This window comes from Rhododendron vialii, chromosome 8a (assembly GCF_030253575.1).
Source record: "Rhododendron vialii isolate Sample 1 chromosome 8a, ASM3025357v1".
NCBI lineage: Eukaryota > Viridiplantae > Streptophyta > Magnoliopsida > Ericales > Ericaceae > Rhododendron > Rhododendron vialii.
In genome coordinates this window covers 7,118,479-7,131,603 of record NC_080564.1, presented here as the reverse complement: position 1 = coordinate 7,131,603, position 13,125 = coordinate 7,118,479, and the positions used below count along the sequence as shown (strand labels likewise).

The 13,125-nt window shown below is 39.3% G+C and overlaps 2 protein-coding genes across 2 annotated transcripts; both read left to right on the top strand.

Annotated features, from left to right (window-relative positions):
• The first annotated feature begins 614 nt into the window (after positions 1-614).
• On the top strand, positions 615-6,368 carry LOC131336226 (uncharacterized). The gene is made up of 4 exons (XM_058371982.1): positions 615-889; positions 1,135-1,196; positions 3,083-3,283; positions 4,598-6,368. Exons 3-4 carry the CDS (start codon positions 3,142-3,144, stop codon positions 5,791-5,793), a joined length of 1,338 nt encoding a protein of 445 aa, XP_058227965.1. The 5' UTR covers positions 615-889; positions 1,135-1,196; positions 3,083-3,141; the 3' UTR covers positions 5,794-6,368.
• A 3,878-nt stretch (positions 6,369-10,246) lies between these two features.
• On the top strand, positions 10,247-12,735 carry LOC131336456 (uncharacterized). Its single transcript, XM_058372310.1, has one exon. The coding sequence runs from the start codon at positions 10,744-10,746 to the stop codon at positions 12,466-12,468; it is 1,725 nt and encodes a 574-aa protein (XP_058228293.1). The 5' UTR covers positions 10,247-10,743; the 3' UTR covers positions 12,469-12,735.
• The last annotated feature ends 390 nt before the right edge of the window (positions 12,736-13,125 follow it).

Sequence of the window (13,125 nt, the reverse complement as noted above, 5' to 3'; positions counted from 1 at the left end):
GCGTTCAAAAGGATTTTCGATGGTCTGAATTTTAAGTTTAACTTTTCTCCAAAAAAGTCGCATTAAAATGTAGACCGTCCAATGCACTTTTAGATGGTCACAATTGGCTCTGTAAACAACTATTCAGTGCTCCGCGGTTAAAAAGATTGGGGACGACTATTCTCAGCCCCGTATTTTCTCCCTTAGCCCACTTCATTTCGGTAAATAGTTGTTGAAAATCATACATAACATTTCGATAAATAGCTATTGAAAACAAGATTATATTTCGGTAACTACATGTTGACAATATGTTCAACCTTCGGTAAACAACTGCCGAACATACATTTTCGGTAAATAGCTGTTGAAAAAAATATTATATTTCGGTAATTATATGCTAAAATATATCTCAATTTCGGTAACTAACTATCAAGTATAATTATAAATTTTTAACGGGCTAAGGAAGAAAATACGGGCTGCGAATAGTCGCCCCCAAAAGATTTTCTCATACTATGAAGCACATGTCATAATTATATCTTATCTTATTACTAAATAAAGGATCTTCAGATTCATCAGAATCATAAAGTGGCACCCTTACGTAATTACGGCCGCAATGATTGCCCCTTATCGTAATAACGACCCATCCTCGGATCGGCGAAAAACGATTATAAAAGTTCATCCCAGTGTCGGAGGATTTCCCCCCAAATTCGATCGCTCATCCCAAATCCACTTTTCCAATTTCTCTTTTCCTTCTCCAATCGACTCTTTAATCGTTCGATTCTCTCCATCCTCACTCGATCGATCCCATTTTCACCCCTCCCTGCGCCGTGGATCCTCTTCTAGGGTTAGGGTTTCGAGATTTCGTAATTTCTCGTCCCCGTCCCTTTTATCGCTCCGTTTTTTGTTAATTCAGGTCATTTCCTTGCGAATTTCAACCCTTTCCCCTTGATCTTAACCTAAATTTTGGTTCTTTGCTCGAACTGGATTCAATTTTGTTGAAGTCCGCTGGAAGATCGAAAAATCCTCATTTTTTCCCAAATATTTCATCTGTTTAATCTTTTTTAATGGCCTGAGACCTGTCTTTTATTCCTTATCGTGATCTAGGTCTTTTTTTGAATTTATTATTATTTTTTTTGTAACAAATTGAATTTTTATCAGTTTATGGAATTTTAAGCTTGCCTCGTTCTGCTCTATTCCTGCCATTTTCCGCAATTTTGGAGGTAAAGCTAGCTCCTCTTGCTTAGCCATGATTACTTTTGTCTTGAATTTTTTATGTTTAGATAAACATGATTTGGTTGCTAAAATGTGAGCAATGTCTGGCTGCAAATTTGCTATGTTATTTACATTTAATATGGTTGCAGCAGTTTAAGAAGAGTTATTTACCGAATTTGACTTGTTACCGTTCGTGGGCAAGATAGTTTAGTTAATTTTTGAATGCTGAAGACCTTGTTTCCATTTATATTTGGTGACATCTATGTATTTATGGAGGGATGATGGGTAGATACTTGTATCGTGATTTCTGCTGATTCCTTTTGATATTTGGCACATAATTATGATGATTCGTTTTTAAATTTTTTTGTGTTTGTTCATACTTACTTAGTTTATGTCGTCTAGTGACCGAAAAAGGTTGCCTTTTGAAGTTAGATACAATCAACATATAATGATCGGCAAACTATAGTGTGGTATGACTATCTTGCTTAATATGTAAATTGAATCCAACTTCAAAAGGCAATGTTTTTTAGTCATTAGACGACACAAACTCATTTAGTGAAAACGTGAACACACTGAAAAAAAGAAAAGAATCATCATAATTACGCACCAAGTGCAGAAAGGAATTAGCAAAAAGCACGATAAAATCATCTACCATCATCGTTTCATACTACAGAAAGAGTAATACAATCTCCGTTTTGTAATGATTTCCGTTTTGTAAGTGCTGCTGGGCGTTTATCAATACAATCTTCTCACTTTTGACAAAAAAGAAAAGAAAAGATGTCCCCAATAGGGATGGGGAAAATTTTCTGCCCGTCATAATTACTAAATGAGTTTGTGTCGTCTAGTGACCAAAAAACATTGCCTTTTGAAGTTGGATTCAATTTACGTATTAAGCAAGATAGTCATACCACAGTATAGTTTGCCGATCACTATATGTTGATTGCATCTAACTAGGGATGGCAACGGGTGGGGTTTGGATCGGGAGAGTGCTCCTTCCATACCTGATCCCAAACTCCATGCTCATCTCTATACCCATACTCATAGGGATACTTAAAAGTCACCAAACCCATACCCATATGGATAACGGGTATTACCCAATATCAAATTACACATTGAAGAAAGAGGCAAATATACAGACAAATTTAAAAAAAATTTAGAGATACAAAAGTAATTAAGTATTACATATCGGACAATAACCTTAAACTAAGTCCAAAATTCTATACATATTAGTTCTAATCCATTTACATATCCCAGACAAAAATACATTACATCTCAAAGTTACAAAACACAAACATGCAATTTAGTGCAACAAAGATATAACAAAGTTACATATACAACTAAGTGGCTAGTACTAAATCCAGAGACTTACTTGTCACTGACTAGGTTAAAAAATATAATTGTCCAAGAGAGATGTATATATAATGAGGAATGGGTACAATGGGGCGGATATGGGTATTTGGGTACGGGGTAGCAAAATCATACCCTCCCCATACCCGACCAGGTATTTACATAATTATCCTCATACCCAACTTCTAAAGGGTAAAAAAATCGGGTAATATCCACCTCCAAATGACCGGACCGGATCAGGTATCCATGGGTATGGGTATAATTGCCAATCAGACTTGACAAATTTGGCTTTAAACTACGATTTACATGTTGTCAGTCATTTTTCTCAAGTTTAAGGCCATTAATTCAAATTTCACACGCACGCACACGCTCAAAAAATAAAAAGAGTTAATGAAAGGCCCCACAAAGATCTCTCTTTTCTCTAAACCTCTTTCCTAGTTATTTTTATTCAGTGTTATTTTTACTGTTACCGCTGATTTTCTTCTCGAGTTGTTTATTTCTTTCCGACATCTTAGTTGCTGCTCTTTCTTTCATGTGGAAACTGCAGCTTCTCAGGTGCATATTGTGTATATTTCTGTCCGAACTGTCTGATTTGGAAAGGCTAAAATGGTTTGTAAGCGACCTTTCCTTGATGAGGAGTCTTATGATGTTGGTTCTAAGCACCCAAGACAACATGGAGAGACAGCTCAGCAATCTCCCGGTTGGGGAATCACGCATTTTAATGATGGTCCACAGAAACAATTTTCAGGTAACATTTGGTTATTTCTATCATTGTTATTGTTTGACAAGTACGTTGCTTAGGGCTCAGGTAAGTCAAGCATCATGTTTTGGCATGTTGCTAGCTGTGGCAGAGCATGTCATATTTTTCCTACCTGTCATTTATTGGCACTTGTATAAGATGCGCTGCTTCGCAAATGGAAGACATTTGTGGACGATACAATTACAAATTTTGTAGTCTTGCTTTGGAAAATCATATATAGAAATGTTTTCAAAGGCTAAGTTGAAGCTTGCCTTGAGGCCAGCATCAAGGCTAGGCTATCGAAAAGCGCCTCGAGGCCTTCGAATTTGTGCCTTACCCTTCAAAAGCCTACGTCTTGTCTATGGGGTGTTAGTACGGTGTGCTTTTTGCACATTTTTACACATTTCAGGTGAGGCGTATGCTTTTTAAGAACACATGGCTTGTAGGTCTTCACACTCTTACCCACTCAACTTGTCAATCTTTGCTTGAATTGAGAGAGTACATATTTGGGTGTGTCTTTTTTCATAAGATTGGTATATATTTGTATTAACAATTAGATTTGTAGGTTGGTAAATTTTATTTTGCATCATCATCACGCTTACTTTGTTGTAATTTGGATACTGTATGTAATTATTAAACTGAACTAAAATTTTGAATGTTATGCTTCAAGGCATCTTCATCACGCTTACTTTGTTGTATTTTGGATAACTATATGTAATATTAAACTGAACTAAAATTTTGAATGTTACGCACTTACGCTTTGAAGCCTACGCCTTCCCTCCTGAGGGATAAAATGCCTCGCATCGCATTCATCTTTAAAAACAGTGATTTATTGTGTATGTTCTTTGGCCATTGAAAGATTGGATTCAGGCAGCCATAATAAAATAGCATTTTATGGTTAAGCATGTGTTAACGTTCGTGATAGTTTATTAGTCAATGACGGGGATGTGACTATTACTCATTTGTGATTCTGTTTTTTCAATTGAATGATTTTGCATATGTCAGTATTTCTCTTGACAGTCTTTTTCAATATGAATAAATTGTCTTTAATCCTCTTATCCATGTCTGGGGTTGGACCATGGGCTGAAGTTGGTCTGGATTATGTAACTGGATCTTTTTCTAAAGCATGTTTTATGAGGATTCATCGTCCCCTGTGGTCTATTCTCTATATCCCTTTATCTCTTATCTCCGGTTGTAGTGTTGAACAACTGTACTTAATTGTACCAACTAAAAGAACTTTAATTCCATATGTGCATGCATAGTAAAACTGCAGATGCCAATTCTTCTATTTGTCTGTTTTGCTGACCAAATTTTTGTGTGAAGATGAAGGTGAGAACAGTGCTTGGAAATCTCAACACGATGGAAAGATTACAAGGGGAGTGGTAGTTGAAGATGTGAATGGGAGCAAAAAAGATCTTGAACTAATTGCTTCTAGCAGCATCGCTAGTGATTTGTGGGTCAATGGCAATGTCAGTGAATCTTTTGAGTCCGAAGCTGTGGTACATTTGTCCTTCTTTCCACACTACTTTGAACTTGACCACCGGGTGAACGGATTAGTTCTGCCCCATGACAGTTATTCAGTTCGGCTGGATCATGATCCTAGAATACCAGTTTCTGTTGGACCAGATCATCAAGCTGATGTTCCTGAGTGGGCTCCACAGAGTTTCAGCCAATCTTTTGGATCATGCATGTCGGAGGATGATTATGGCAACACAGCAAAACTGGAGGGAACTTGCATTATTTCTACACTGTCTACAGAGTCGCCTGCATATGATTCCTCTGTGGATGGGGGTATGAGAAGCTACTGTAATTGTCTCTACAAGGGTTCTATTAGTTGTGTTAAGCAACATGTCATGGAAGCAAGAGAGAAACTCAGAGAAAACCTAGGGCAGAAATCCTTTGAGGAATTGGGGTTTTCTGGCATGGGAGAGGAGGTTGCGAAGAAATGGAGTGATGAGGAAGAACAAACCTTTCATGAAGTTGTATTCTCTAATCCAGCATCTCAGGGTAAGAAGTTTTGGGACCATCTCTCAGCCATTTTCCCCTTCAAAACGAAAGCGGACCTTGTGAGTTATTATTTTAATGTATTTATGCTTCGGAAACGAGCGGAACAGAATAGGTTTGACCCTTCAAATATTGACAGTGACAACGATGAGTGGCAAATTTGTGAATTAGGAATAACTGAGGAAGATGATGACTCTGCAGTTGAATCTCTTCTTGATGGGGTTGAGGAGGCCAGATCTGATATCCATAAAGATGATGCAGACTCTGTGAATCATATAAATGGAGTGGGTGAGGAGGATGAGGGAGATGTAGATGACTTTTCGTTGGCAAATGGTGGGAAAATTGATGGTGGTTGTGGTCTTGGTCTTGATCCTGCTTTTCAGCTTTCGGGTAAGGTATCAAGCAATCACAAGGAGCGCCAGGACATCGAAGATGACTCGTGCACGTCTTATGAATATCAGTCTGACAAGGTTGATTCCCGTGGTCCGATTGATTTGAGGACTGATGCTAAGTAGTCTGGATAAGAACAGGCCACAATGCAGGATCCTTGAAAGTTTTTAAGGTATTTGGATAAGTGTTGAAAGAAATTTATTTCTTTCCTATGCACAATGTGACTGAAGAGGTTTCAGGGAAGATTCATGCGTGGATTCAGTGAAAATGCCATGGGTTTGGGTTCAGGAATGCTTGCTTCGCCAGTGATATATACCCTATACTCTGCAAGTCTTCGGATTTGGCTTTGGTTGGTGTGGACTGGCTGAGGCTTTCCGATAATTAGCGGGTTGTCGTTCGAGTATTTCCGATGTGAATAATCAGATATTGTTTGTAGAAATTTATGGTGTAAGCTCGAAAGCCTGGGATTGGATGGATATCGTGAATAGGACAGGTTGTTTTCGAATATGGGTGCACCGAAGGAGCTCTCATGGAACATAAGATTGATGTAGTCTGTGTTGCTACCTACTTCCTTGAAAACTAGATCACTTTTAGTGGAGTGGTTTAATTTAATGTTGTAGTTACTGTAGCGAGAATGTTTGTTCAATGAAGGTGAAATCAGTTCGAAGCTTTGTAAAGGAATGGCATCTGTTTTCGCTGCTGTTGCTGTGTTTCTGTTTTCACTTGTTTCCAACAACTGTGTTTTGACTTTTTATGTGTTGGGTTGTCTTTGGATTTGTGTTTTTCTTCGTAAATGACAACTGCTATCCCGCTTCCAATATCGTTGCTCGAGTTTATAGTCTCAGAAGCCCTGCAGAATGAGTACGACCTTGGTCACATAATCTTTCAAAATGTTTCGCGCTCCCGCTCTCAATCTTTGCACTGCACTCGCGCTTGCGCTCCCGCACGCGAATCGTGTGACTTCGAGTACGACTTGATACATATGTATGTGGTAATAGATTGACCCGTAGCAAAACAGAAGACCGTGACTCCATTTGATGAAGTGACAGATTCCTTTGATGTTGAATAATGTCCTGCAAGAAGTTGGGCTTTTCTCGAAGTTTGAGGAAAACCATTAGCAATAGAGCTAGAGGGCCTGTGTTTTCCCTCTCAATTGAAGGGCGACGAAACCAACATAATGACGCTCTGGGCGTGACCGAAGGGGGATCCTACCACGACTGTACCGTTCGGCTTGGAGGTGCTTTTGCGAGGTAGCCACTATTCCGGATGGGGGGACAATCCGTCCCCATGGCCGATGGAGCAAGAGGGCCAATTTCACACTTGCAAATAAGCGATTGATGTTGATAGCCTCCCGTGCTTTTCCAAACCAACTTCCAAACAGTAACCTGGGCAAACAATCATTATGAGTATTTTGAGTATTTCCAAAGCATTGCAGATGAGAACTTGCTTGCTAAAACATGCACCATCATTATGTGTTCAGATCAAAATTGTACCTTCAAGGCATCAACATTGCTTTAGAAGGTGAACCGCCAACTTATATTTTTTTCCCTTTGGTTAAAATTACTGGGATAATCCCATTTTCGTTCTCTCTTATGAATCAAGCAATTGAAAACTTGGAAGGCTTTAATAACGATCCTATCCAAGCCTCCTACTTAGTACTTACAATTAATTGGGTCTTTATCTTCTCTTGGATTACACTTTTGAAGTTGATTCCCAAGCTGACTTTTGAAGTAATATTAAAATTTGCGAGAACGGTGATTAAGAGCAAGAGCGAAGCCGCGAAGGGTATTATGTGACGAGAATTTTTTATGTATACCGGGGATTAAAGGGTGTTGGTATCCCCTCTGGTCCGTTTCCAATTTTCCGGCCATTTTTCAATTATATTTGAATAATTGGCTCTGTTTATTTTGTAGAGATCGATGAGAAGCTTAATCATACCAAAAATCATGTTTATCGGACTTTAGTAGATACATGATCGGCACATGTGAAAATTGCAAAAAAAAAAAAACGAAATTGGGTTCCGATTCCGTGTGCTTTTGGACCCAATTTTTTGATTTTTTGTCAAATTTCACGTGTGCCGATCATGTATCTACTAAAGTTCGATGAACATTATTTTTGGTATGATTAAAGTTTTTGCCGAACTCTACAAAATGAACGGAGCTGATCATCCAAGTTCGATTGAAAAATGGCCAAAAAGTTAGAAACGGACCGAAAGGGATACCAACACCCTTGTTATCCCCTGTATACATAAAAGTTTCTTGTTATGTGACTTGGGTTCTGAGTAATACTACTCAGTAAGACCGATGCAAAGTCTTGCCCGCTTGAAGCTGATCGCGAACAAGGCCGGCCATTTATTATTACGGTCTTGCTATTGTCAGCCCACTGGGCTGACGATAAACACACTAAAAGACAAGAAAAACACGTATTTTTGTGCACTTTTTACATCATTTAATACACATTCACACACCTATTATCGTCAGCCCATTGGGCTGATTTTAGAATTTTCCTTATTATTATTATTTTTTCATGGAACGGAGTAACAACCCTACAGCTAGCTCACTAAATGGATTCAACTGCGCAATCCAAACTTCCAGGGAGCTAGTGCGGCCACACCAGTCACGGCCCCCCACTTACTTCAGGGTACTCACCCTGTTAGGGAATCAAACCCCAAATCTTAAGAAGTACTCCCAAAATCTGGACATCCGGCCAAACCACTAGGACAACCCCTGAGTGTGTACGCCGGCCGTTGTTTCATCTTACTCCATTACATACTATGATGTAATCAGAAGATACTCATCCAAATCTCTTCCTTATTAGTTTAAGAAGTCAAATCATGAACTTCACAATTCTAATCGTCCACTAATTGGATAATTACGACTTAAAAGCAGTTTTAGTGCAGTAAATTAGTTCACCCACTTGACAAAGTGAGAGAATTTCAACCCGATTGTGTTGTTATGAATTTAACTTAAACTTAACTTAAATTTGAGAATTTTGTTCTTATTTGATTTTTTTTGTATTTGTTAGTTTTGCGCCAAAATTTGACGATTATTGATTCGTCTTGACGAGAGGAATCGAAAAAATAAAATTTAAAGAAAACCGACTTTCATATTTTTTAACCAAGCGGAGACATGGGCTAAACCAGAGGGTGACATGCAGTGTCATTTGAGCCCATAGATTCATCGAATCTTTCGGACAATACCATATATATTTTGATGTTATTTTCTACGTTTGGCTCCTCATTCAACCCGAAGAGTTGGCCTTGCTTTGGGACTATCGTTTCTTTGTAAGGTTTTAGGTTTGAAATCTTTTATGTGTTATTAACTTTTTTGAAGTCAGTTCACACGGAGCTTTACTTTGGCCTTAATTGAACCATCTGGACAGTGAGATTGGGCCTCTAAAATTTGTAGATATGCGTGTAAGCTAATTGAACACTCGAGTTATCAAAAAAAAATATTTTTCTTTCCCTCCACTGTACATCTCTCTAGAAAAGCTGGAATCAAAATATAATTGGCTTTCTTTGGTTGGTAATTTAGTTTAGTTTAATTTAATTGGTAGTGGGTGGAGAGAAAAATATGGTAATGATTGGAGATAGATAGAGAGATAAATGAAATTAATAATTAGAGATATAGAGTAATAATTGAAAATAAAACTAAAACTAAAACTAAACTAGCAACCGAACACAGTGATTACTACCATAACCAAAACAAAATACCACCGGGGTGGTAGTTCAGGTGGATGAGACAGCCGGGTTTAGGCCTTTCCTTTTTCATCGGTCTTGGATTCGAATCGACTTGGGACCATCTGGTTGGATTGTGGGGGGGTCTCATTTTCACTTGCATTTCGATGGGATTCTTCTGGTGATGGGTACCATGACGTGGTGATAAACAAATTATTTTCTTCCTTCTCTATATATGGTCACGTTCAAAGAGGGTCAACTATGTTGCCCACCTTCTACAGTAGCCATAAAAAAAAAAACACAAACAAACAATTGCATTTAATGGACTTCTCTTTCAATGAAATTCATAAATCTTTCCCCATTATTTCACGCTAACTTAAAAAAACAACACTTTCCTTTATTAAGCAATTTTTCATAGACAAGGCCAGCAGCCATCATCTCTGAAATTCCCACGTTTTCCAGTAAAAGGTTGACTACTACAAATAAAGGAATTGATTTTTGCGTTCCTATTTTACCAATTACCATCTGGATTTTGGATTTATTTGTTTTCGATACCTTTAATTTGATGTGCAAAATACAATTAACATTTGGAGTCATTTTTTTGGACACCTATGTACACCATCGAGTAGGCCCAGTTTTTGGTGAAATTTTTTGGTGCTGGGTGGGTACCACGTGATGCACGTGGTGCCCGTTTGACGCATCCGTGAGCACGGATACCACGTGGACCCACTCGGTATCCAAAAATCATGAGAGTAGTAGACTAGAAGTAGTACAGTAGCGTATCTTTGCTTCCATGCAATGATGAATGATGCAAGGCTTCCTCCTGAAAATATCCTCAAAACAGCAACGAGGATAGCGAGAGAGATTCGCTGCCAGTATAGAGAGATAGAAACAGATTTAGAGAGAGAGAGAGAGAGAGAGAGAGAGACTCAGACGGTTTATTTTTCTCTGTGCCTATCAAGTACCCAACCCAAGAGCAAGAAACACCCAAGAGCGAGAAACAGAGAGAGATAGGGAGAGTAGGGTTCTTCAGATCTTGTTCTTGGTCGTGAGCAGTGATTGATACGAATTCAATCATGGGTTTTTCTCTTTACCACTTCTACAGCGGAACAACCCCAATCCCACCACCTACCTTTCTCTGATCACAGTTTCAGCTACGTATTAATCTTAGGTTTTCCAGTCAGCGAGCTCCTCCTCGAATTCTCCCCTGTTTCTTTGACACACACACAGAATCAGCATTTCCCAAGAAAATTCATATCCTTCTTTTGGTTTGTTCTCATCCCGCTGTTCTTGTTCTTGGCCCATTGCGTTTTCCATCTTGATCCATCGTCTCGTATCGGTTTTTCTTATCTGGGTTCTTGTTCTTGGTTCATTCCGTTTGGTTTCTTGATCTAATCAAATGGAGGTGGAAGATCAAGAACAGAAGTTGCACGTGTGCAAGATTTGTAGCAAGAGCTGCTTTAATGGGTATTCATTGGGAGGCCACATGAGGTGCCATTTAGCCACAACTTCAGCTAAAAAGCACGAAGATCACAACGAAACCCACATGGCTATGGAATGGACCGATGATATTGATAACAGTTATGGGCTTAGAGAAAACCCTAAGAAGTCCTGGAGAATTTCGGATGCGAAAAACCAGTGCAGAGAATGCGGAAAAGAGTTCAAAACGATGACAGCTCTCTCTGGTCATATGAGATGTCACTCGATTAAAGAAAAAGAATGGCCGTGTAAACAGTGTGGTAGAGGGTTTGGTTCAATGAGAGCTCTGTTCGGTCACATGAGGCATCACCCCAAAAGATTGCCAGAGAAGCAATCGGAGTACGAGAATTTGTGCCCGGTTCGGAGGAAGCGATCGAAGCTGAGTTACAAGGTTTCTGCTAATCTTTCTTTAACCAATTCGAATCCAAATGCATCTTGTTTGGATGTTTCTGAGGTTGATGAATTAGAGGAGGCTGCTTTGAGTTTGATCATGCTGTCTAGAGGTGTGACAAATTTGGCTGAGTTGAATTCAGTCTTGGAGTCTTCTGAGAATGATAAATCTGGAATTTGCAAAGATAGTAGTCGAGGTGGGAAATTAGAGTGTGATTTTGATGATGAGAATTGGAAGGGAAAGAAGAAATTGAGAGCGAGATTGGATTCTCGTGTTTCAGGTTCTTGGAATTCTTTGTGTGAGAAGAAAGAATCTGAATTGGGTGAAAAGAAGGCCGATTCGGGATTTTCCATTGATGGGTTATCTGAATTTGGTGAAATGGATTATGAGTTTTCGATCGAAAATGACAAGGCTGAGTTGGGATTTTCCACTGATGGGTCTCAAAAGAGTGATGAATTCAAGAAGTTTGAACTCGACGATGAATCTGGAATCGAGTTGTTCGATGCCGAAATCAAAGATGGAAATGTCCCCACTGAAGTGGTGCTGGTGAAGGATTTGGTGGGAGAAGTTGGATTTTTGGATCAAGATGACTCAGAAATGATGAAGTCTAACTCAAGCAAGGAAGCAACTTTTGATGATCAAGAAGATCCTGAATTTGGGGTCAATATTTGTGATCAGATAAACAAAGGTGTTGCTTCTTTTTCTGGGATCTTTGTGAAGAAACCTGAGTACAAATGCAGGACGTGCAACCGAGTCTTTCCATCTTACCGAGCGCTTGGAGGCCACCGGAGTGGCCACAGAACCACCAGTTGTGGCCCTGTGGTGAAGATTGGCTGCCATGAAAGCAGTGTTGAGTCAACCACCCTATTGCTGAATAACTCTGACCCAAATTCCGATCTCGAGAAGCTTGAATCGACTGAGAATGTAGTTGAGGAAGTTGGATTTCATGAATTAAAGAAGGGCAAGGACCACGAATGCCCCATCTGCTTCAAGGCTTTCCCATCAGGCCAAGCCTTGGGGGGTCACAAAAGGGCTCATTATGTTGGATTTTCAGAAAACACAACCGCCAAAGAGACTGCTTCAGCAAAGGAAGAAGAGATTTCTGAGTTGAGTATTGTCTGCGATCTTAATCTCCCAGTTCTTGGTCTTGAAAATGAGGTCGATATCGATGTTGGGTTCAAGCCGTGGTGGCTTGGGAGTGGTCGCGAGCGTGAGCCGCTGCTGATCTCTAACTTAGCAAACTGTGTTCCTTGAATGGCTAATTCCCACTGAATTCATAGTGTGAAAATGACACTTCAGGTTTTAGAATGACACCAAGTAGAGGTGATTTTTTTTCCCCATTTTTCTGCTTATTGTCAGTAGCTAGTACCCCCCATTCCATCTTGTTTTCCTCCCATTTTCTTGTGTGTTTCTGTTCTGTTTGGTCTGAAACTGTCTCACTTGTAGGCTAGCAGAACAAGAGCTCACATATCATCCTTTCCATGGGGATCTGAAATTGAAAATAGATTGTGATTCAAGTTTTCTTCCAATGTTATTTCTTGATAAGCCGAGAGTCTCTCATAGATTGTCAGCCAACGGCTCTCAGTCCACTTGTTAGGAGTTTGTACGACGCATTGTCCAAGCTTCCAACAGTCCCTTGTATAGTTTTCCCATGAAATTTTAACGTGGCAAAGGACAAATAGGATGATACTTCAGGTTTTTGACCCACAAAGAAGTGAATTTCCCTTTTTCCAGCTTATAGCTTGTAAGTACCAAGTACCCAACATTCCATCTTCTTTTATTCTTCCATTTACCTGCCTGCTTTTGTTCTAATCTGATCTGATTAGGAAATGTCTCAGTTTTCGCAAAACAGGAGATCATAAACTTGCTTCGGGAATTTCGAACCAAATGAAGTTCATGTTGAAGTTTTGT